The sequence below is a fragment of the Saccopteryx bilineata genome, chromosome 6, assembly GCF_036850765.1.
Source record: "Saccopteryx bilineata isolate mSacBil1 chromosome 6, mSacBil1_pri_phased_curated, whole genome shotgun sequence".
Classification (NCBI taxonomy): domain Eukaryota; kingdom Metazoa; phylum Chordata; class Mammalia; order Chiroptera; family Emballonuridae; genus Saccopteryx; species Saccopteryx bilineata.
The window spans coordinates 14,480,023-14,506,499 of NC_089495.1; the positions used below are offsets into that span (position 1 = coordinate 14,480,023).

A 26,477-nucleotide genomic window follows, 5' to 3' on the forward strand; every position below is an offset into this window, starting at 1 on the left:
TTAAACAGAGTCCACTTTTATTAGGTTATTGTTGGTCATTAATGGAGAGGGTTTGCATTTAACCCTATCTGCTACATCATTAGTGCTATCCACAGAGAACATCTTGGCTGTACACAGGGAGGCTAGAATTCTTCTGTATTCCTTCCTGAAATTTTGGTTCAGTAGTCCATAAATAACTGCATTGAGGCAGCTGTTGAAATACGCCATATAGTAACTGGCCACGAATAGCCACTCTGGGATCCTGGGTACCATGTTGGCAGGGTCTGAAGCCACTGCAAGACCAATAAAGTTTAGAGGAGCCCAACAAATGGCAAAAAGCACAAACACCACAAACATGGTGACAAAGTTCCTGAAATCCTGTGGTTTCAGTCTGGGTCTGTGGTCAGGTTTCACCCTCCGTCTGACCTGAAGAACCAGCATCCATATCCTCAGGTAACAGTAGATGACGATGACCATGGGAACTATGAAATGGAAAACCACCACAGCGATGGTGTACGTGGAGCTGACAGGCTGCGTGAAGGTGCAGGAATAGATCCGGGGGTCATACTGCAGTGTTCCCACACGCAGGTTGGGCATGATGGCCGCCAGCGTCAACATCCATATGAGGAGCACACAGCACAGGGAGTTCTTGTTGCTGTACAGCCTGTCATACTTGAAACTGTGGCAGATGTAGCAGTAACGGTTAATGGCAATGCCAGTGATGTTGAAGATAGAGCCGACGACGCTCAAGCCCATCAGGAACCCACTAATTTGGCAGTGCAGATAGCCCAGGTTCCACCCGTTATTAAATATGGACGTCAGCACCAAGGGGTACGGGTACACAGCCACCACCAGGTCTGCAAATGCCAGGCTCACCACAAATATGTTTCCTAAAAGAGAAGGATTTAGAGGATACAGTTTAATACCAGTATTTCATGGATTGCATTCATTTTCTTTCACAGTTAAAAAAAAAAAGGTTGTTTTCATAACACGGATGCCCTGACATCACAGCTACTACAGATTGAGTGACGTGGACACTGTTTTCATTTGCTGCTCTTGTCAATTCCATGGTTTACAAATTCCCACACCCCCAGAGCAAGGCATAGTCTATCTTCAAAACCGTGTCTTTCAAAGTGTTTGGTTTCTCTTGTGCTTTAAAAATTCTTGAGTTGATGCGATAGGTGTACTCTTATCCCATCTTTTGTTCTCGTAATGTCTGCATTAACCGAGAAAGTGCGCATCATGTTATTTCTCCAGCTGGCCATAACTTCCTCAAGGTCCAGGCCTTCTACCCCTCTCTAATTCTTCAATGGCTCATACATAGGCCTGTAATTTCTATTTTTGGAGAGCAGTGGATTCTTATTCATCACATAATAATAGCTAAGAGTCAAAGGGTTTCTGTCCTCAGCTATTTGGGTAAGAATACTTACTGGTTTCAGCCCTTACTAGCTATCTAACTGGGGTCAGTGACATTTTCTCACTAAACTCCAGTCTCCTCTTCTTTAAGATAGGACTAATGGTAATATCTTCTCCATAAGGGTCTGATGAGGACTGAATGAGGCAATCTATGTCAAGTGCTGAGCAGTATCTGACCCACAGAAAGTGCTCAATAAATGTCGCTGGGATTCTACAAATTCCTCACCTCACTCCAAAGGAAAAGGTCAAAAGATTTTTAGATATATAGAGAACTTAAGGTGCTAAAATTAAGCCATAAATATTCAGATTAAGTGATAATTCTCTATATTAACATAACACATTTTAAAGTTAAAATATAAAAGGACTCTAGTCTAATTTTATGAGATGTTTGGCTAGTCTGTCCTTCACGTCAGTGACTCATTTGCCTCTGTTACTGCTCCTTGTACCTTGAATGGCTCCTTTCCCTAACTTCTAAAATGCTACTCATTTCCCCAAATCCACTTGAAATAAAAATTACCCCAAATTTTACTTATTTTCCCAACCATGTGGAAGAACTTCTTCTTTTGAAAGTTCAGAGATCACTTTATTTATACCATTGTTAATTTGGATTAAATTATACTAATTCCATTCAATAAAAACTGATTGATTTTGATTCACTGACCCAGTTTGCTATGTTCACACTGTACTGACTCAAAGTGCAGTCCACAGACCAGCAGCGTCACCATCACCGAGGCATGTGTTAGAAATGCAGAATTTCATGTCCCATTCAGATCTCTGAATCAGAATCTACCCTTTATAAAGATCCCAGGGAGGAGAGACAAGATGGCAATGAGGTAGGCAGACGTACCAACTTCCACCTCCCAGAACCAAAGTGGATTACAACTTAATTTTAAGAACCATAATCTGGAAAATCCAACTTTGGAATAAACTAAGAGGACTCTTCAACCAAGGAACACTGAAGAAGGCACACTGAGACTGGCAGGAAAAGCGGAAACGTGGAGAGGGCTGCCCAGACTCCCCCCACCCCCTGGAGAGAATGGCAGCTAGGAGAGACTCATGTGGTGGGAAGCGAGTTTAGCAGAGAGGGGAGGGTCCTGAGCCCCAGGAACAAAGCCCCAGCCTGCGGCCCCAGAGCCTAGAAGAAGCATATGGACAGTATTTAGCTGGAAACAAGTCAGGATACCGTTTGTGAGAAAGAGACTGATTTCTCAGACCCAGGATTCTTCTTAAAGGGACCGCTCAGAAAACCTCTCTCATAACCACTCACCCAGGGCTCCAGGGGATGGGGAGAGAGGAGCGGACTGAAGCAGCAGGAAGATAGTGTAATCTAGGAGGCACAGGCAGAAACACTTTGAGGGACAGCCACCCTAACCCCTGGGCTGAGTCACTTCCCAAATCTGAAGTGAATATTTCCCCTGGAAACAGCAATACTAGCAAAGGGAAGCAGGATACCAGCCAAACAAGCTCTCCTGCAGTATTTAGAGCAGAGTCGCTTAGAAAGAGGGAGCTTCTGGGACTACAGTACTGAATATTAGGGTCTGAACTGCAGCGCCCCCCATACACACAGCTTAGGGCTTGTCGGAGGGTGGGCAGTGGCGGGACTTGGAAGCACGGTTCTGTCGGCAAGGGCTGAAGCCAGCTGGCCACAACTGAGGCCCATGTGTGAGCTCGGTATTGCCCAGCTAGGAAAGAGGGGACGTGCAAAAGTGGTCAAGCACAGCTGTGGGCCACCTGCAATCCAGCCTGTGGGGGAGGGAAAGGAGCACTGGAAGGGGTGAAGACCTGCCCTTGAACAAGGGTGCAGTAGCACAGCCTTGCCCCACCTGCAGAACCGAGGCTTGTGGCATGATGCAGAAGTCGGCTCCTCCTGCGGGAGCAAAGCGAAGGCCCAGAACGGGTGGAGTCCTGCAAAGGAGTGTTGGCATGCAGTCCCACCCGCCCATGGAGCCAAGGCTTGCAGCCGTCCCACAAGTAGGCTCCTCCTGCAGGGACGTGGCAAAAGCCTGGAATCAGGCAGAGATCTGCAACTGAGCAAAGGTGCTCACCCCTGCCCTCAAGGCCAAGCACAAACCCACCTGCGGGGGCAGGGCGAAAGCTGAGGCCACTGAGGCTTGTTCACCTGAGCATGTGATCACAGCTGTTCCCATGAAGGAGAGGTGGAAAGAACAGCAACAACCCCAGTGGACTGGCACTGGCAACGCACATACCTCAATGCCCTAGGCAGCAGCAACAGAGGGGGTAGCGGGTCTGCAGATAGATTACAACTAGGGAACACAGAGGCCACACCCAGTGGACTTCAGTGGCCAAAACCTTCTTTTACACAGACAAATGAGAAGGCAGAGAAATGCAACACAAATGAATCAAGAGATATCCCCAGAAAAGGACCTGAATGATTCAGATACAACCAAATTACCAGATGCAGAGTTTAAAATAACGATTGTTAGGATGCTCAAAGATATTAGAATAACAATAGATGGTCATTACAAACACCTAAATAAAGAGATAGCAAATATAAAAAAGGACATTAAAATAATAAAAATGAATCAGTCAGAAATGACAAATACAATATTAGAAATCAAGAACACAATGGAAGGAGTTAAAAGCAGGATGGATGAAGCTGAGAATTGAATCAGTGAGTTAGAGGACAAGATAAATGAAGGCACAGAAGCAGAGCAGAAAAAAGAAAGGAGATTCAAAAAGTCTGAGGAAACTCTAAGAGAGTCTCAGTGACACCATGAAGAGAAATACCATCTGCATCATAGGGGTTCCTGAAAAAGAGAAAGAAGAAGGGATAGAGACTTTGTTCAAACATAACATGGCTGAAAACTTCCTAAATTAAGGCAGAAAAACATCTCACAAGTTCAGGAAGCACAAAGAACTTCATTAAAGAGAAACTCAAAGAAATCTACACCAAGACACCATAATTAAAATACCAAAGCTAAGTGATAAAGAGAAAATATTAAAAACTGCTAGAGAAAAAAAGGTTATCATCTACAAAGGAGCCCCCATAAGGATGACTTCTGACTTCTCAACAGAAACACTTGTGGCCAGAAGGGAATGACAAAAAATATTTAAAGTAATGCAGAACAAGAACCTACAACCAAGACTACTTTATCCAGCAAGGCTATCATTTAAAATTGAAGGAGAAATTAAAAGCTTCCCAGACAAAAAAAAACCTCAAGGAATTCATTACAAACAAACCAGTGCTGCAAGAAATGCTGAGGGGCCTGTTGTAAACAAATCAAAGAGGAAAAAAGAATACAGCAAAAGAGGAATACAGTTTTAAAGAATAAAATGGCAATAAACAAGGACATATCAATAATAACCTTAAATGTAAATGGATTAAATGATCTGATCAAAAGACATAGGGTAGCTACGTGGATGAAAACAGGACCCATACATATGCTGCCTACAAGAGACACACCTTAAAACAAAGGATGCACATAGACTGAAGATAAAAGGATGGGAAAAAAAATTTCACGCAAATGGAAATGAAAAAAAAAAGCTGGGGTAGCAATACTTATATCAGACAAAATGGACTTTAAAACAAATAACATAGTAGGAGATAAAGAAGGCCACTGCATAATGATAAAGGGAGCAATCCAACAAGAAGATATAACTGTTAAAAATATCTACGTACCTAATATAGGAGCACCTAAATATATAAAGCAGACTTTGATGGATTTAAAAGGTGAGATCAACAGCAATACTATAAAAGAAGGGGATTTCAATACCCCACTAACATCACTAGATAGATTTTCAGTAAGAAAATTAACAAAGAAACAGCAGACTTAAAGGACACACTAGATCAACTCGATTTAATAGATATCTTCAGAACCTTTCACCCTAAAGCAGCAGAATAAACAGTCTTTTCAAGTGCTCATGGTACATTCTCTAGGATAGACCACATGGTAGGGCACAAAAGTGGTCTCAACAAAATTAAGAAGATTGAAATCATATCAAGCACTTTCTCTGATCACAATGGCATGAAACTAGAAATCAACCACAACCGAAAAACTAAAAAATACTCAAACACTTGGAAACTAATTAGCATGTTATGTTATTCAATATTAAATAACAAATGAGTTAACAATGAGATAAAAAAAGAAATGAAAAAATTCCTAGAAATGAATGATAATGAGCATAAATCAACTTAAAATTTATGGGACACACCAAAAGCAGTCCTGAGAGCAAAGTTCATAGAACTACAGGCATACCTTAAGAAGCTTGAAAAAGCTCAAATAAACAACTTGACCCTGCATCTAAAAGAACTAAAAAAAGAACAGCAAGTAAAACCCAGAGGTAGTAGAAGAAAGGAAATAATAAAAATCAGAGCAGAAATAAATCACATAGAAGCTAAAGAAACAATAGAGAGGATTAATGAAACCAGGAACGGGTTCTTTGAAAAGGTAAACAAGATTGGTGAACCTTTAACCCAGGGGTCCCCAAACTTTTTACACAGGGGGCCAGTTCACAGTCCCTCAGACCGTTGGAGGGCTGGACTATAAAAAAAATTATGAACAAATCCCTATGCACACTGCACATATCTTATTTTAAAGTAAAAAAACAAAACGGGAACAAATATAATATTTAAAATAAAAAACAAGTAAATTTAAATCAAGAAACTGACCAGTATTTCAATGGGAACTATGGGCCTGCTTTTGGCTAATGAGATGGTCAATGTGCTCCTTTCATTGACCACCAATGAAAGAGGTGCCCCTTCCGGAAGTGCAGCGGGGGTCAGATAAATGGCCTCAGGGGGCCGCATGTGGCCGGTGGGCTGTAGTTTAGGGACCCCTGCTTTAACCAGACTCACCAAGAAAAAAAGAGAGAGGACTCAAATAAATAAAATTAGAAATGACAGTGGAGAAAAAACAACTGACACAACAGAAATACAAAATATTGTAAGAAAATACTATGAAAACTGTATGCCAAAAAACTAGACAACCTAGATAAAATGGACAAATTCCTTGAAACATAAAATCTTCTAAAAATTAATCTGGAAGTATCAAAAAACCTAAACAGACCTATTATAACAAATGAGATTGAAACAGTTATCAAAACACTCCCAAAAAAGAAAAGTCCTGGGCCTGATGGCTTCACAAGTGAATTCTATCAAATATTCAAGAAGAACTGGCTACCGCCCCTTCATGCCCCCCAGCAGCCCACGCCGGCGTCCCCAGCTCTGCTGGCCCCGGAGCTCCCGGAAATCTCTCGGTGCTGCCGCCGCCACTGCGGGCCCTTGCAAGGGGAAGCCGAAGGCTGCTCAGGACCCCGGCCCACTCCTCCAAACCCCGTGAGGCTGCCGTATTGCGTATGGGGGGGGGTGCTAGACAGAGGGAGGAGCCTGGTCCCCGGGATGGAACGAGGCTGGGCAAGGCAGGGGAAGGGCCTGCGCTCCTAGGGGAGGGGCAGGGACGGTGTCGGAGGTCCAAAGACCTCAGCAGGAAGGGGGAAGCGATAGGGTGCAACAGAGAAAGGGGTGCAGGGCCTCGGCTGGATATTGCGGGGGCGATGGGAGAAGAAATCAAGATGCTAGCTGTACACAGAAGGGAAGGCAAGGGGGCTTGGGTGGAAGGGGTAGTTTGGGACAGGGCCCCCAGGGGCCCTCAGTGCATGTGGCTGGGAGGGAGAGAGGAAAAATGGGAGATGGCAGTGGACTATGTGTTAGGGACTGTGGTGGTGGTGGGGGACCCTGTGGGGTATTTAGAAACATATCAAACACTTTCTCTGATCACAATGGCATGAAACTAGAAATCAATCACAACAGAAAAGCTCAAAAATTCTCAAACACATGGAAACTAAATAGCAGGTTGTTAAATAACGAATGGATTAAGAATGAGATCAAAGAAGAAATAAAAAAAATTCCTAGAAATGAATGATAACAAGCATACAACAACTCAAAATTTATGAGACACAACAAAAGCAGTACTGAGAGGGAAGTCCATAGCACTACAGGCACACTTTAAGAAGCTAGAAAAAGCTCAAATAAACAACTTAACCCTGCATCTAAAAGAACTAGAAAAAGAACAGCAAGTAAAGCCTAAATGTAGTAGAAGGAAGGAAATAATAAAGATCGGAGCAGAAATAAATGACATAGAGACTAAAGAACAATACAGAGGATCAATGAAACTAGGAGCTGGTTTTTTGAAAAGGTAAACAAGATTGATGAACCTTTAACTAGACTCACCAAGAAAAAGAGAGAGAGGACTCAAATAAAATTAGAAATGAGAGGGAAGAAATAACAACTGACACAACAGACATACAAAGTATTGTAAGAAAATACTATGAAGAACTGTATGCCAAAAAACTAGACAACCTGGATGAAATGGACAAATTCCTTGAAACATACAATCTTCCAAAAATCAGTCTGGAAGAATCACAAAACCTAAACAGACCAATTATACCAAATGAGATCAAAACAGTTATCAAAAAACTCCCAACAAAGAAAAGTCCTGGGCCTGATGGCTTCACAAGTGAATTCTACCAAATATTCAAAGAAGAACTAACTCCTATCCTTCTCAAGCTATTTCAAAAAATTCAAGAGGAAGGAAGACTTTCAAGCTCCTTTTATGAGGCGAGCATAGTTCTGATTCCAAAACCAGGCAAAGACAACACAAAGAAAGAAAATTATAGGCCAATATCCCTGATAAATTTAGATGCTAAAATCCTCAACAAAATATTAGCAAACCGGATCCAACAATATATGAAAAAAATCATACACCATGATCAAGTGGGATTTATTCTGGGGAGGCAAGGCTGGTACAATATTTGCAAATCTATCAATGTTATTCATCACATAAATGAAAGGAAAGAGAAAAACCACATGATAATTTCAATAGATGCAGAAAAAGCATTTGATAAAATCCAGCACCCATTCATGATCAAAACTCTCAGCAAAGTGGGAATACAGGGAACATACCTCAACATGATAAAAGCCATCTATGAGAAACCCACAGCCAACATCATACTCAATGGGCAAAAATTAAAAGCAATCCCCTTAAGATCAGGAACAAGGCAGGGGTGCCCTCTTTCACCATTCTTATTCAACATAGTCCTGGAAGTCCTAGCCACAGCAATCAGACAAGAAGAAGAAATAAAAGGCATTCAAGTTGGAAAAGAAGAAGTAAAACTATCATTATTTGCAGATGATATGATATTGTATATAGAAAATCCTAAAGTCTCAGTCAAAAAACTACTGGACCTGATAAATGAATTCAGCAAGGTGCAGGATATAAAATTAATACTCAGAAATCAGAGGCATTTTTATACACCAACAATGAACAATCAGAAAGAGAAATTAAGGAAACAATCCCCTTCACTATTACAACCAAAAAAATAAAGTACCTAGGAGTACATTTAACTAAAGAGACTAACGACTTGTACTCGGAAAATTATAAAACATTGATAAAAGAAATCAAGGAAGATACAAACAAGTGGGAGCATATACCATGCACATGGTTAGGAAGAATAAACATCATTAAAATGTCTATATTACCCAAAGTAATTTATAAATTCAATGCGATGCCGATTAAAATACCAATTAAAATACCAGTGACATACTTTAAAGATATAGATCTCATATTCCAAAAATTTATATGGAACCAAAAGAAAACACGAATAGCCTCAGCAATCTTGAAAAGGAAGAATAAAGTGGGAGGTATCACACTTCCTGATATCAAGCTATACTACAAAGGCATTGCACTCAAAACAGCCTGGTACTGGCATAAGAACAGGCATATAGATCAATGGAACAGAACAGAGAACTCAGAAATAAACCCACACCTTTATGGACAACTGATATTTGACAAAGGAGGTAAGGAAATACAATGGAGTAAAGACAGCCTCTTCAACAAATGGTGTTGGGAAAATTGGACAGCTACCTGCAAAAAAATGAAACTAGACCACCAACTTACACCATTCACAAAAATAACCTCAAAATGGATAAAAGACTTAAATGTAAACCGTAAGACCATAAGCATTTTAGGAGAAAACATAGGCATAAGCTCTGACATCTCTCGCAGCAATATATTTGCCGTTTTATCTCCACAGGCAAGTGAAATAAAAGCTAGGATAAACAAATGGGACTATATCAAACTAAAAGGCTTTTGCACAGCTAAAGACAATAAGAACAGAATAAAAAGACAAATTACACAGTGGGAGAACATATTCGACAATACGTCTGATAAGGGGTTAATAACCAAAATTTATTAAGAACTTGTAAAACTCAGTAACAGGAAGACAAACAATCCAATCAAAAATTGGTGAAAGAAATGAATAGACACTTCTCCAAAGAGGACATACAGATGGCCAATAGACATATGAAAAAATGCTCAACATCACTAATCATTAAAGAAATGCAAATTAAAACTACAATGAGATATCACCTCACACCAGTCAGAATGGCGCTCATCAACAAAACAACACAGAATAAGTGCTGGCAAGGATGTGGAGAAAAGGGAACCCTCCTGCACTGCTGGTGGGAATGCAGACTGGTGCAGCCTCTGTGGAAAACAGTATGGAGATTCCTCAAAAAATTAAAAATTGAACTGCCTTTTGACTGAGCTATCCCACTTTTAGCAATATACCCCAAGAACACCATAGCACTGTTTCAAAAGAAGAAATGCATCCCCGTGTTCATGGCAGCATTGTTCACAATAGCAAAGATCTAAAAACAGCCCAAGTGTTCATCAGAGGACGAGTGGATTAAAAAGCTTTGGTACATATATACTATGGAATACTACTCAGCCATAAGAAATGATGACATTGGATCGTTTACAACAACATGGATGGACCTTGATAACATTATACTGAGCGAAATAAGTAAATCAGAAAAAACTAAGAACTATATGATTCCATACATAGGTAGGACATAAAAATGAGACTCAGAGACACGGACAAGAGTGTGGGGGTTACAGGGTGGGAGGGGGGGAGGAGAGGGAGAGGGTTGGGGGGGAGGGACACAAAGAAAACCAGTGAGAAGGTGACGGAAGGCAATTGGACTTTGGGTGATGGGAATGCAGCATAATCAAATGTCAAAATAACCTGGAGATGTTTTCTCTGAACATATGTACCCTGATTTATCAATGTCACCCCATTAAAATTAATAAAAAATATATATTAAAAAAACTTATTAAGTGCATATGACATGTGCTGGGAAAACAGGAATAAACAGACTAGGATCCTAGGATTCTTGATCTTTGAAAAACAGACAAGATTACTACAGAGAGAAAGAAGTACAGCAAGAGTATGCACAGAGAGAGGAGAGGCATCAAGCAGAAGCTGAGCTCCACGGGTGGGAGAAACATGGCGGGAGGAAGGACTACGTGTCTTGCTTTTTATTATATTCATTTGCAAACTTGCCTTTTCTATGTTTCTATACCGTAGTCCCCTGAGATGGTCTTCTTATTTGTATCCTGAATACTACCCAGTTGAGACTTTTGCTCAAATGATTGATAAAATAAACTGTTATTGCCCAATATCTGAAATAAAATAGCTTTTATACTTGAAGTTCCTATATTATTATTTTTATTTTTCTCTCTAAAAAATGTTACAAATAAGTAAAATAAAATAGCAGTCATGACCAAAAAAAGCAAGTTTTTGCCATTTAATTAGGTGTTTTGGATAAATTGTCATGAAATGACTTCTTTGAAAAGTGGTTATACTAAGCCAAATTAAAGTAATAAAAGCAAATTTATTTCCCCCGACAGATCAACTTCAATTGTATACTTATATTCAAAAGTGAGCACATTTTGTTAAATTTTAATCCAACATATTTGATTTTTTAAAAATAAGTATAATATGTGAAATTCAGCTACAAATTAAATCGTCATCAAAACAGTATATTTTTACCCAGAATGTCATGATGACAAACTGTCCTAATACAGATTTACTTTAAAAAGAACTTACAAACAAAATCACAAATGATATCATAGACTTCTTTCATGGCTTTAATCCTCTGTTCCATTTATTTAGTAGTAATTGTGCTTCTTTTCTGTTCAAGTAATTATATTAATTAAATCATTAATTTAAATTTTTTGAACTAATTTCATATTAAAAGTGTCTGGAGAAAAAAACAGAGTCTCTGCAGATGTGGCTATCAGGTGGTTCACTCGGAAGCTTTATCACATTTGCTATATTTGTGTGGAGTGTGTGTGTGTTATGTTGTGTTGTGTTGTGTTTTGTTGTATTGTGTGAGGAGGTTATTTTGTTTGTCTTTTTCCCTCTTCTATTCCCCCTGTCATCTAACATGTGTTAGTATTTAACTTCACATCTCAGTATTTCAATTACAAGATATCAAATGGGGAATGTGATTCAACTAGAATAATGAATATCACGCAATGATGAACAAAAAGACTGTTATCTTTTGGGGAGACGGTTTCTATGTATTCAGTTTTACAGGGATGGTTGCATTATGTTAGGTAGAAGCATAATTATGGTGTTTCCTTTATCTGGAAGTTAAGTATGGTTAATAGAGATATATAGATGGATGCCACATTGCCAAGGGGTGCACTGTGGTGGGTTTGTATTGTGTCAATTTAACTAAGCTGAAACTACATTTCCCAGAATTTTCTTCCTGGCATAGTTATGGGTTAACATGGTCCACAAAGAAATGTCTGGAAAGTGGGAGTAAAGCAGAAGCCACATTTTTTCTTAACACTCATCGGTTCAATCAGGACAGTAGGTACTGTAGCATCTCCCTCACTAACTAGGGGAATCTTAGCTCGGAGAGAGAGAGAGTACAAGAATTCCTATCCTGGGCCAGATTCTCATTTTTTTTTTATCTGTTATTTTTCTTCTTTAAAAAACAAAATCCCATGTTCTGCAAGTCTCATGCTGATTTCCATTTGAATGAATAGTTTTGCATCACTTTGCTGCTATGTGAATTACAGAAAAATCTATCTTCTAATATAACACTGTGCAAAGTTGAAGTCTTCAAGATTTTTATTAACAGTTTTTACCTGTTTTTAATTAGGTAATAATCAAATCTGTGCAATGATTTAATCCAAGGAGAACTAATTTTCTTCTGTGTGCTTTTCAAAATTCTGGTTCTGGGAGCCTGTTACTATGGCAAGCTTGCCTCTTGTCTGCCTCTGGGGGTTCTCCCTGCCTCATAGGTCTTAGAGCAGCCGCTGCTGGTGCCCGCCCCAGGTCTCCTTTGCTAGGTTAGTGCACTTATCCCTGAAATTTGAATGTGTGTTGAGTAATTCTATTTGACTGAGATGCATCCTTGTCCAGAGGACTGCCCTCAGTTGAACAGACAAGGATGACCACCGACATGGAGTACGAAAGGCCAGCCCTCTTGCCTCACGTGCTGGCAACTCCGCGGTTGGATTTAGGCCCAGAAGCCTCAGCCTCATGGCCGGGCCAAACCTAAGCTTCACCTGAGATCCCATTCTTGTTTGACTCTCTCCTTTGCCCAAGCCCATTCCCCTCACTTCCTTCAGGTTCTTCTTGAGAGCTTTCCCTCAATAAAACATGAGTGCCGAACCTCCAACCTTGCTCTCACGTTGGGTTTCTAGGCCACCTAGGATAGACCTTCAGCTCTGTGATGAGGTTGGGTAGTTTTCTAAAGAGGTCACCAGCTTCCGGTATAAAAAGTGGAAGAACTTACAATGCTATCTTACAGAAACAACCAACCAAATAAACCTTATGGTCTGACATTACAGACTCTACATGCTCCTTGATATTTCTCTTCCACCTTTCATCCTCACTATGCGCAGTACATATGCTTCCAGCATCAAACCAACATGACCCCACACATGAGCACAGAAGTCTGCCTCCGTCTAAGTGACTGAACTATCTGAGGACTCCCCACCCCTGCCGTCTGGCAGCTGGTTCTGTGGAGAGTAAGCTTCCTTTTATCTTTATCTATAAAACACCACCTTTCTATAAAACTTATTTGGTATAAGACTATATTACCTACACATACCCCCAAATGAGAATATCTGAAAGTATTCCAAACTCCAATGGAGAAAAAAGTTAATGGTAAGCTAATAAATAATAAAGTAAGTAACAAAAGGTACAAATAAAATGAAAACTTTTTTTTAATGGCAAACACACTCTTAAATTATAAATACTGTACAAATTTAAACCGTATCTTAAAAGAAAAATGAATTGACTGGAATAGTGTTTGTCTTGCCTCAGAACTGTGGCCCACGCTCCGTGATTAACCTAGACCTGGCACGCAGGAGACACCCAACAGGTGTTTAAATAAGGAAAAGAGGAGCGGATGCCTGAGGGAGAAATGCACGTTGTCTCTTTTCAAGATCACAAAAAGAAAGAGTTTTGTGTTTCTAAACATGTTAACAAAATTATAAAAAACTAAGTATTAATTATTGATTATAAATTTTTCTTGTCCGCCATTTAATAGCCGTGTGAGAAAATTATTTAAATTTTCAGTTAGCAGGCTGGCTCTCGGGCCATATCCAATAGGTATTTCTCAGACTGTATTATCTCTTCAAAAGATAGGGGCTGGTGCATTATCCTCAAACAGCTATGCTTTGTCCCTGTTAGTGACTAATTTCTTTGAGGTCCTCTAATGACTTCTGCCTCATGTGTGCTGTAGCTTTCACACTTCCTATGTATGACCCATTTTTCCTCCATCCTGAGGTAACATCTTTTACAGATTCTCATCACTATGTACTTGGAGCTCCAGCCACCGTCCTACACCATCCAACTTTCAAATTTCTTTTGAAAAGTTTCCCCGCTGTATAAACATGTTTCCAGTCATCTCTTTGTACTCTACATTTTTTATTTGAAAATTGAAGAACAAACATTTTATAAGTGCCATGATAGAAAGTAATCTCTTTGAAAACATGCCATGTTGTATACAATTTTAACACAGTGCCTTGCATTTTGACAAACAAGAATTTTCTGACCATTTGTAGTGTCTTATGCTGCGGGTATGCACTAAATATGTATCCCAATGAATGATCAACCCAATAAACACCCAAAGTGCTCAATAATAGCAAAGCAGGTAGACACTCTTTTAAGCCATAAGCTTAAAAATTACCCTCCATTGGCTGAATAATATTTAGCACTGAGTAGATTCCCTTTTTTTTTTTGTATTTTTCTGAAGTTGGAAACGGGGAGGCAGTCAGACAGACTCCCACATGCACCCGACTGGGATCCACCCAGCACGCCCACCAGGGGGCGTTGCTCTGCTGCAACCAGAGCCATTCTAGCGCCTGAGGCAGAGGCCACAGAGCCTTCCTCAGCGCCCGGGCCAACTTTGCTCCAATGGAGCCTTGGCTGTGGGAGGGGAAGAGAGAGACAGAGAGGAAGGAGAGGGGGAAGGGTGGAGAAGCAGATGGGTGCTTCTCCTGTGTGCCCTGGCCGGGAATCGAACCCGGGACTCCTGCACGCTCTACCATGAGCCAACCGGCCAGGACCCTTTCCTTATTCTTTTTTTTAAGACAAATTCCTTCAATGTGATTGCCCAGAGTATATAGCTCTGAAGAAAAAATAATCTTAGAACATCTCAACCAGAAAATCCAAAAGTTAATTTCTCATTTGCAACCTTATTAAATTTCACTAAAATTTCTTAAGCTACCCACATCAAGTCCTCAGGTTTCAGGTAGACTTGGTGAACCAACCTTTTGGAAAGGTGAAAATGTTAGGGTGCTGATTAGAGAACCACCAGGTGGAAGGGGAATGGATGACCCTGGTGACCCCATGCGGAGTTCTGAGCACACAACAGTGCTTCTTATAAAACAACCTACTAATTGCCTCTTCGGTGGCCCAGAAAATCCTGAGAGTGTGTGGATGTCTTTTATAGAAGATAAGACATTTCTGTCAGCTGGGCAACTTAAAAATACTTAGGAAAAACAGGGAGAAATTTACGGCACCTTGTAAAAATCTTACTGTTCATCTCAAATATTGGCCTTATTATTTATAAAAGGTGCTAATAAAGGATGAGCAGAACAAGCCCCAGAGACTCTATGAAGATTTAAAATGACTTCTAGAAAAATATTTTTCAAAGCAGGTATTTAAAAAAAATAAAAAGTTAAAAAACAGAACCATCAAGGGTTAGTGAGAACTAAAAGTACGAGGTTTCATTTAGAACTATTTTATCTTCGGTTCATTTTCAAAATTACCAAGAGAAAAAGGACTCTGAGAGCTAGAGAAGATAAGCTCTTTCTTATCCATGTTTGACTTCATTCTGAAAATTGCTACTTTCTCAGGAAGTGACCAGCTAGCAGAGCCGAAAATCAGATCCTAGGTCCATCGTGTATTTAGGAGTCTAGAACCATTGCTCCAAGGTTTTCAGGGGAGTCTGGCAGTTATTCTGACAAATTTGTAAGCATTTAGGGTTCCATAATAGTGTACTACCATAGGCCAGGAAAAGAAAATGGCACAAAACTTTAAACAATGGCTGAGCATGCAAGGGGGGAAAAAATCAATAAAATACAGTACTTTAAAAAGTAAAAAATAGTCTTGAAGCAATCATTCCAAATATCATGAAGAAATACAGGAGGGAAATTTCAACAGTGTTAGCGTGATGGTACCAGATTGGAGATTACATTAAGTCTTGACTTCTTTAGCTCGAAACCATTTTCCAAGTCTAGACAGACAAGTTAGGTCGTGACTTTTTGAATGGTGAAATCCCTGTCTGAGACAATTATGGTAGCTTTCAGAGTTGATTTGTTTTTACGGTTTTTTAAAATTTATTTTTCAATCATAGTTGACATTCAGTATTAGTTACAGGTATACAATATAGTGATTAGACAGTTGTATACTTTACAAAGTGATCACCCCTATAGGTCTAGTACCCATCTGACACCCTACATAATTATTACAGTGTTATTGACTACAGTGCCTATGCAGTACTTTCTTCGATTACAGTTGACAGTCAATATTATTTTATATTAGTTTCAGGTGTACAGTATAGTGGTTAGATATTGGATAAAAAAGATGTGGTACATATATACAACGGAACATTACTCGGCCATAAAAAAGAAGGAAATCTTATCATTTGTGAAAATGTGGGTGGTCCTAGAAGTTATTATGCTAAATAAGTCAGAGAAAGACAAATGCAATATGATTTCACTTATACGTGGAACCTAAAAATAAATAAACAAACAAACAAACCAAACAGAAACAGGCTCACTGACACAGAGAACAGAGTGAGGATTACCAGGTAGCAGACGGGTTAGAGGGCTAGGTGAGAAAGGAAAAGGGATGAAGAAGTACAAATTAGTAGTTACAAAATAGTCACCAGGATGTAAATCATAGCACAGGGAATATAGTCAATAATATTGTAATAACTATGTATGGTGTCAGGTGGGTACTAGAATTATCAGGAGAATAATTTTGTAAGTTATATAAATGTCTAACCAGATCTGATTCATTTTAAATTGGAGAACAGCTTAGATATTGAAATAATCAGTCTCTCAGAGGTTAGATATTAAAATAGAGTCTCAGCCCTAACTGCTGTCGGGATAAGTGTTCTTTACAAAAAGAAAAACTGAGACAGAGAATTTGCATAGTATCACAAAAGAAAATTAGATCCTAAACCTTCCATTTCTGACAGATTTCATTTCTTATCACTCATATTGTCCACTTACTTTTAAAAAGTACATTTAAAAATAAGTGAACATTTAAAAAGAAATGAACATTTAAAAAATAAAAACGACCCAAAAAAGAACTAATTATAGAATGCCTACTAATGTAAACTTAATGCCATTATTTGTATAGTGTTTTATAACTTCAAAGTCATAGGCAGATGGAAGGATAAATGGGTGAGCAGAATCTGTGTCTATCTCCCTAGTATCCCTGTGAGATAAGTATACCCATTGGACAGATGTGGAGAAACGGAGGCTCAGAGCGATTGCGTAATTGGACCCAAAACATACTACAAATAACAGACTGCAGATTCTAAGGCTCGGCCTGGATCTTCTGATTTCAATTTCCCTGCCTCTTTGACTGCACCACACGGGGTTGTCTATAGGGATCAGAAATACTGGTCACGTAGCTGTGAATTTTTGGTTTCCATTGTTCTATCTGTCCGAGGAGCTTGTTATAAGGACACATAAAATAAAATCTGAAAAAGTGCTTTGAAAACTGTGAATTTCTCTGTGTGTGAAAGTACAAAGCATCAGATACTCTAAACAAAAAAAAAGATGGGGGGAGTTATTTTTCTACTTTATTCACAGAAATAGAACCTAATTATCTGTGTGATAAGTGGGACAAAAAATGCAATTCTATCAGTTTTCTACTTTAATTTTCTCAAGTTTGAAAAGTGTTCTAAACACAAATTAGTAAATAAAATTTAAAAATAAATTGTAGGATTAAAAAATAAATTTATTTAGGCCCTGGCCGGTTGGCTTAGTGGTAGAGCGTCGGCCTGGTGTGCAGAGGTCCCAGGTTCGATTCCCGGCCAGGGCACACAGGAGAGGCGCCCATCTGCTTCTCCACCCCTCCCCCTCTCCTTCCTCTCTGTCTCTCTCTTCCCCTCCCGCAGCGAGGCTCCATTGGAGCAAAGATGGCCCGGGCGCTGGGGATGGCTCCTTGGCCTCTGCCCCAGGCACTAGAGTTGCTCTGGTCGCGACAGAGCGACGCCCCAGAGGGGCAGAGCGTCGCCCCCTGGTGGGCGTGCTGGGTGGATCCCAGTCGGGCGCATGCGGGAGTCTGTCTGACTGTCTCTCCCCATTTCCAGCTTCAGAAAAATACAAAAAAAAAAAAAAAATAATAAATAAATAAATAAATAAAAATAAATAAATTTATTTAATAATTGGGGTTGCCCTGATATAACTGCTGTGCTATATTCATATTTTAAGTAGAAGTGTTCACCAGACGATGGCCAGCTGTGTTTGCAAAATTAATTATGCACCAGAACAATAAAAACAGGCTTACGTTTTATCACAAATGGTTTCAATTTACAATTAAGACACCCGAACAGATTGTTGAGGAATAGTGTTTATTTGTTCCAATTACTTATATCCCAGAAGTGAGACCTCTGTTACAATCCCAACTATCTTATACCTGATTTTGATGAATATTAAGTACACCACAGAAAAGTATAATTTACGAAGAGAAGATGTAAGATAGATTTTTATGAAAAAAACTCTTGAAAGGACAAAATGACTCAAAATTATTGTCCAAAGGCATTGTCTTCCTTTTCTTTTGGGATTTGGGCCACTGGGTCACATAGGGATATTTTGTTTTGTTTCATGTTTCTGGGTGTAGAGATCCCACAGAGCTCTGGCTTTTAAATCACCGGTAAACCAGGTGATCAGCCTACTTTATGACTTCAATAATATAGGCATCCGAGATTGACATTGCAGGAAAGATGGTCAGATTACTTTAGAAATGCTTGTCACATGGTGAAGTAAGTGCTTATCTTCCATCTGCCTCTGAACACCTAAGTGACAGTGACATGCTCACTCGTGTGAACTCTGCTGTTCTGTAGATGGGTACTGCTGCGGACTGAATGGCCAGGTTGGCTGCCTGTGTAGGCTGGTCCTCCTGAGTGGTTACTGAGTGGTTACATTGTGAAGGGTCTCTACAGACCCGGAAGAGCCTGTCCTTCCCCACGACCCACCCAGAGGCATGAAAGTCAGCCCACCCACGAGGATTGCGCATGCACGAACATTGTTGTTCAACTCATCATAAGCATCCCTAGCTCCCAAACTCATGAGAAGCTGCCTATGTCCCAGAGAAGCAATCCAGAAGGAGGCCACCAAAAGAGGTTTCAATTACGCTGCATAGTGGGTAACTTCATTCTCCTTTAAGAAGAGAAAAACTATATGGGACATTTTTAAAACTTGTTAACTTTCCTTGGAAAATAAAACAGAGCAACCAGATGTCATTAAGAGATATTTGTCTCTAACAGATACGTTCCAAGAGAAGAAGATAGTTCAGGACACATGAGGTCCGCTTTCATAAGAACACATTTCCTAGATCTGTAATGCTTGTTATCATTATGTTCATAGGTCATCCTATCCACAATTCTCCTTATTGCTAGTCACTTGACACCATTAAATCTCCAAATTCATAGCAAGTTTAATAACCATGTAAAGCAGAGAACACTAGACTTGGAAAGGACTCACAGATCTCTCCAATCCCATCATGTTGCTGATGTGAAAACAGCCCAGAGAGATGATGACTCATCTACAACCACAGAGCCTTTCAGTAAAGCAGCCCTGGAGTCCAGATTGTGGGTTTATTCCCTGTACAAGCTCCTTCCACACTTGCCTACAGGGTATATGCCCCCACAAAGGAGCACTCGACTGATGAGCAGCTGCATATACTGCTTTCTACTTGTTTCCACCACATCTCTGGTGCAAAATTTACCCTCCAGCACCATGTCTTGTCCCTGCGCTGTCTCCTGATATTTCTGAGTTAATAATTGAAGCTTCCATCAGTCTCTTCCACATCATACTTTCTCGTTTTTGCAGGATCCCAAGGGGCTCAGAAATCAGAACTCAAAGTGAGACAGATTGCTAACAGGGGCTCACAAGTCTCAAATGACCCAGCTATTGCAAGTATTATTTCAGCCATGTTGTTGGTTTTGTGAGCTAGCATAAGAGCCAAATATCATATGAAATTTTTTGAGAAACCCATAAGTGCACTTCTAGCATATAACATGTTTATTAGTTCATAAAAACATATAAGTCTTTTTTGCTGATGTAAAAAGACAACAGACACAATCAGGAATCAGAGGTAAAAAGTGTGACCTCTATTAAGAGATCGAATATAATTACAGTGATTAAAAAATATTGGAAGCCAAGGAGCAAGAAACAGAAAGTGAGCAAAAGAAAAAGGAAGGCAAGGAAAGAGAAAGAAAGAAGGGGAAAGAGAAAATATAAGTCAGGGTACAATAAACAGAATGGCCAAGGGCTCAATCAAGACAGCTATGAACACAGTCAATGGGACGTAGGCTGGCGTATTTGATGAATTGATGGTGAATGTGGCCGAGGCGAATGGAGAAGGCAGTGAGCCTCAGCCTTCATTGAGCAATGGAGGCAAGAACAGTCAAGTTTAACACAAGCAACAATCTGCGTGTGGATGGTCAGAGAGAAAAAGTTCAAGTTGGTGGTTTTCAGTACCTAGATTTGGCATAAGTTCTAGTTCACATTGTGGATAATATTCTACTATCTATCAACATCCTTATTTCAAATCATTTCTCAAAAGTGGTGGTCATATAAATATATACATATGTAAAATTACATCCAGCTGTACACTTATTTTTTGTGCAGTTTACTGTGAGTATATTATGCTTCAATTTAAAACTAATATTTTTTGAAGTAGGCATGCCTAAGACAGACAAGCATTTTAAAAATGGCCCTGGTGCATCCAAAGTTTGCACTCAGGTCTCTGAAGCCCAAAGTCCACATTCTTTCCATACTCTAGAGGGCCTCTGAACGGTAATGTGGGAGGCATACACATAATGTTCAGTATAGACCTGAAAAGAACACAGTCATTTTGGGAAACTTTTTTTAAACATTATCGACAGTTTAGCCCACTGTACACCAAATTAAAAAATAATAATAAAGCACTTTAAATAGGTAACTTTCTAATATGACACCCCTGTCTTTTTAGACAGAACACACTGTGCATGACTGAATCATTCCTTGATGGCTGAGGGTCATAATTAATAAACACATATTGTACTGTGTGGTTTTCAGGAGCAGTTAATGATGAGCAGGGTGTTTTCCTTCTTCTACAAGGGTTTTTGCTTCTGTCCACAAAACGTTGTGTTTGTTCAGTTTTTTTCAGACCTGCTTTAATGAATCTGTTTCAACCCACGCTGTTTGACACATGTGTTATTTCTTTAAGTTGTCAATCTTTCCCCTAACTTACTACTTGTAATCTATGGAAACCCGACACTAGCCTAACAGTTTTGTAGAATCTAAAGCAGAGCCAATCAAGTGTGGATGAAAGCCTGTAATTTTTGCTTATTTCCATCATTGGCTATATTCTAGAGAAGTTAGTTTGCCAGGTAGTTGAACTTTGAATAGGCAAGTTATTATTACACTCCTGCTATATTTTTAGTAAAAGTTTTCAAGTGTGATGTAGATATAAAAAAAAGTACATGAATCATTAGCCTGCTGTTCAATTATTTTTAACAAGGGAATATACCCCTGTCAGGGGTACCTAGAAAAAAAGGAAACATACCAAGATCTGCTTCATCCTTTTCAAAGTGTGCATCAATTTCCGCCTGCCAACTATGCGAAGTGTCCTTTCCGAGAGGCACCTCCTGCATCACTAGGCAATTTCAACAATTGTGTGAAGCTAAAAGACTAGGTAGATACTTGCTGTATTTGACCAATGGGGAAAGTGAAGCTTGGGTGATTTCATTGCTTTCTCAGATCACAAAGTGAATAGCAAGGATATTAATGGTAGGGTTGCAGTGCAGGAATCTTCCCATTATACTATGAAATTTACTCAGAAGATGCACACATGGTTGTACCAATTCCAGTATCAAATTTTGGATAGGGGCAGAGCAGACGCTTTGCCAGCCCCAAAGACTGGGGAACGTGTGGAGCACGTATCTGTTCTAACCAGTGTCCCTGACATACTTCTGCCTGCTAAACATTTTAAGTTCCTTCCCTTGAGAGTCACATGTCAACAGGCTCCCGAGAGGAGGGGAGGGGCATAAATAACCGCAATTACACCAGATTCCCAAAAGAAAGTAGTAGTGCAAAGCTTATGATGCCTTCACAGTCTTAACTTTCTGATCTCATTTCTTCCATTATCTTCTCTCCATCTTTTCATCCTTAATAGAATAAATTTAATGGAAATAGACTGACTAAACAATCGTAAGAACTTTTAAAAAGCATCCCAAAACTCATACAATATTCAAACCTACTATCTTTGTCACTGTTTCAAATTACCATCCATCCAAGCCTCCAACGGTTTGAGTTATGACTGTGGTACATCCGAATACAAAAATCCCAATTGTAAAAATAGCAAAGTTCAAAAGTCTCTCAGGTAAAAGAGCACTGGATGCTCCCAGGTAACTCCAGGAATGTCAACTTTTGTAACCTCCTCTACCAAACAATTGCTTAGCAAATAAATAAAATGCTAAGCAGTGGGGAAGAAGCACTTCTCACAAGTTCTTTTCCATAAAACAGAAGAAATAAAATTGTTCCAGGCATGTAAATAGTTTTTTTTTTTAATGAAAGTTTCTATAGAATGCAAAGTTTGCAAGTGCTGCAACTGTTGGTATCAGTGAAATAGAATGAGCTCAGAGCAACTTCTGTGAACTAAATCATGCTCCACCAGTCTGTGTCCTCGCTTCTCTTGTGTAAAGTGGGTGACAGAGGCACCCCGCCACAGGGCTGCCCTAAGGATTCAGTTGTCATGGTTCGCCCAACTTCTTTCTTTCCCTTTTTTTAGGGGACAAAGTAATGTACTGGACAAGTCAAAACTAATGTCCTGTTACTGAACCCTAATCCAAGAAATCAGAACCATCAAAAATGCAGTAAGGCGAGTGCAAAGCAGATGAATACATAATCAGAGCGAGGACTCCCAGAACCCAGAGATACAGGGGGCAGTGGAGACTGGCAGTACATCAGCCTCGGTGACAAGATTTCATTCTTTTTATGGCTGAGTAATATTCTAATGTATATATACCACAATTTCTTTATCCATCAGTGAACACTTAGGTTGTTTCCATGTCTCTGCTATTATAAATAATGTTGCAATGAACATGGGGATGTATCTTTTCAAGCTAGTGTTTTCATTTCCTTCAGATGTGAAATTCAGAAGTGGAATTGCTGGGTGGGAGGGTAGGTCTATGTTTAGTTTCCCAAGAAACCTCCATACTTTTTTCTGTAGGGGCTGAACCAATATATATTATATTCTTACCAACAGAACACGAGGGTACAAACTTCTCCACATCCTTGCAAACACTAGTTATTGCTTATCTTTTTTATAATAGCCATGCTTAACAGATGTGAGGTGACATTTCATTGGGGGTTTGACTTGCAGATCCTGATGATTAATAATGTTAAAGATTTTTTCGGCCCTGGCCGGTTGGCTCAGCGGTAGAGCGTCAGCCTGGCGTGCAGAAGTCCCGGGTTCGATTCCCAGCCAGGGCACACAGGAGAAGTGCCCATCTGCTTCTCCACCCCTCCCCCTCTCCTTCCTCTCTGTCTCTCTCTTTCCCTCCCGCAGCGAGGCTCCATTGGAGCAAAGATGGCCCGGGCACTGGGGATGGCTCCTTGGCCTCTGCCCCAGGCGCTGGAGTGGCTCTGGTTGCAACAGAGCAATGCCCCGGAGGGGCAGAGCATCGCCCCCTGGTGGGCAGAGTGTCGCCCCCTGGTGGGCGTGCCAGGTGGATCCCGGTCGGGCACATGCGGGAGTCTGTCTGTCTCTCCCAGTTTCCAGCTTCAGAAAAATACCAAAAAAAAAAAAAGAGTAAAAAAAGATTTTTTCATGCACCTGTTGGGCATCTGTATGTCTTCTTTGGAAAAATATCCATTCATATCTTCTGTCCATTTTTCAATTGGATGATGGGTTGGGTTTTGTTTGTTTTGGGGGGGGTTGCTACTGAGTTGTATGAGTTATTGATATATTTTGGATATTAGCCCCTCAATAGGTACATAATTTGCAAATACTTCCTCCCACTCAATAAGTTGCCTTTCATTTTGTTAATGGATTCCTTTGCTGTGCACAGCTTTTTAATTTGACATAGTCCCATTGGTTTATTCTTGCTTTTGTTCCTTTTGCTTTTGATATTAAATTCAAAAAAATCATCACCAAGACCTATGTCAACGAGTTTGCCACCTGTGTTTCTTCTGGTCTTGAAGGCGGAATTCCTCTAGTTAAAGTCAATCATTTAGGAAGTGAGCTTATTCAATGGACTAATTCAAATTCAATTCACGTTATTAGGTGCTTATTAACTGATTCTTAAATTATGCACTGTCTCAAGCAAGAAGGAAATAAATGCCCCCTCCCCCACGGGAAAGGAGCCAAAGTCAGAGCATTGATCAATTGCTTGGTTAGAACAAAGATGTTGCTTTTGACAAACACGTAAGTGCCAAGTGCCTTCCTCTCCCCATCCACTCCACCACCAAGTTGGCCTCCAAGTAAAGAGCTAGGCATCTCATCATCATTTAGAGGTCTGACCACCCAGGGTCCACTGGGTGCTCTCAGGCTCCCCCCGGATAAGCCAATTTCAAGTCGTTGCCTGGAGGAAAAATAAATTTAACTGAAGCACAAAATTTGGTTTTAGTGGTATATTACAACTATACTCTTTATTACAACCATTTCTATATTTTGTTTATTTTATTGAATTTAGAGAGAGAGAGATAGGAGAATCAATCTGCTCCTGTACGTGCCCGGACCAGGGGTGGAACTGGCAACCTCTGTGCTTCTGGGCAATGCTCTAACCCAGGGGCCCCCAAACTAGGGCCTGTGGGCTGCAGCGGCCCCCTGAGGCCGTTTATCCACCCCCGCCGCACTTCCGGAAAGGGCACCTCTTTCATTGGTGGTCAGTGAGAGGAGCACATTGACCATCTCATTAGCCAAAAGCAGGCCCATAGTTCCCATTGCAATACTGGTCAGTTTGTTTATTTAAATTTATTTGTTCTTTATTTTAAATATTGTATTTGTTCCCATTTTGTTTTTTTACTTTAAAATAAGATATGTGCAATGTGCATAGGGATTTGTTCATAGTTTTTTTTGTTTGTTTTTTTTTTTTGTATTTTTCTGAAGCTGGAAAATCAGTCAGACAGACTCCCGCATGCGCCCGACCCGGATCCACCCGGCACGCCCACCAGGGGGCGATGCTCTGCCCACCTGGGGGCGATGCTCTGCCCCTCCGGGGCATCCCTCTGTTGCAACCAGAGCCACTCCAGCGCCTGGGGCAGAGGCCAAGGAGCCATCCCCAGCACCCCGGCCATCCTTGCTCCAATGGAGCCTCGGCTGTGGGAGGGGAAGAGAGAGACAGAGAGGAAGGAGAGGGGAGGGGTGGAGAAGCAAATGGGCGCTTCTCCTGTGTGCCCTGGCCGGGAATCGAACCCGGGACTTCTGCACGCCAGGCCGATGCTCTACCACTGAGCCAACCGGCCAGGGCCTCATAGTTTTTTTTATAGTCCAGCCCTCCAACAGGCTGAGGGTCAGTGAACTGGCCCCCTGTGTAAAAAGTTTGAGGACCCCTGCTCTAACCTAACCAACCAAGCTATCTGGCCAGGGCAACAATTTCTATTTTTAAAGTGTAAAATAATCATTACTCCCCTAAGCATGTTTAGGAGACATAAGTTCTTTTGAAATTGGAAGCTAAAAAAACTGAAAACTACGCCTGACAATAAAACTAAAATAACTACACTATCATTTTGCCAACTTATTTTTTTCCTATTTTAACAAAGTTGGCAACATTAAATTATATATCAAGTCAAGCAGTTGGTAAAAGTTTGTTGATGGCGCTTGTAGGGGCTTTTGGAGGAACTTTCTGCGACCTGTATCGAGCGTCTCTCAATTTAATAAACCTCACAAATTGCAAATTATTCAGGATGGGAGGTGGTTCTGTAGAATACGGAGAACCCGACTCTGCCCAAGCTTTCTACTCTTAGGGACTGAAGGCTTCTGATCGTTTTATGGGGGAGGGACCCTTCCTGAACTGGCAGGCTAAGGGGAAATAAACCCGCGGGCTTCAGTCTCTATTAGGAAAAATGACTCGGAAGTTCCCAGATTTTAAGAAAAAGAATTGAACTTTTCTTAGGAAAAGCCAGTTGACAGCTGAGGGCGCCGCGTTCTGGAAAGGTGGCCAGAAAGGTGAGAGGCTGCCGTCGGGTAAAAGTTGGGGGCTGCCTGTCCAGCTGCCCGGCCCCGGGAGCCCCTACCTGTGTTCCTCAGCTTCTTGTTCCGATACACCGACAGGAGGACCAGGAGGTTGCCCAGGACGTCCACCACGATGGTGAAGATGAGGATGAAGGCCAGCGTGCAGGCTAGCCACGAGGGTCGCGGCTGCGCGTTTGCCCCGCCGCCGCCGCCGCCGGGCACCTGCTGAGAAGCGTTGAGCAGCGCGCTGCTGTTGCCCTTCAAGGTCCCGCGCAGCGCGCCCCACGGCCGCCCGGCCATCGCGCGGCCGGGGCAGGCGACCTCCTCCCCGCCGCCCTGCAAGCCGCCCG

The 26,477-nt window shown here is 40.8% G+C and overlaps 1 protein-coding gene across 1 annotated transcript; it reads right to left on the reverse strand.

Annotated features, from left to right (window-relative positions):
* On the reverse strand, positions 1–26,477 carry MTNR1A (melatonin receptor 1A). The gene is made up of 2 exons (XM_066236119.1): positions 26,190–26,477; positions 1–869 (listed from the first exon to the last, which is right to left on the reverse strand). The coding sequence occupies exons 1-2, from the start codon at positions 26,425–26,427 to the stop codon at positions 1–3; spliced, it is 1,107 nt and encodes a 368-aa protein (XP_066092216.1). The 5' UTR covers positions 26,428–26,477.

Excerpts from the sequence above, each read along its gene's own strand:
- MTNR1A (XM_066236119.1), bottom strand. The coding sequence starts at position 26,427 with ATGGCCGGGCGGCCGTGGGGCGCGCTGCGCGGGACCTTGAAGGGCAAC. Across the intron at positions 870-26,189 it reads CAAGAAGCTGAGGAACACAG|GAAACATATTTGTGGTGAGC; the intron begins GTAGGGGCTCCC and ends CTTCTCTTTTAG.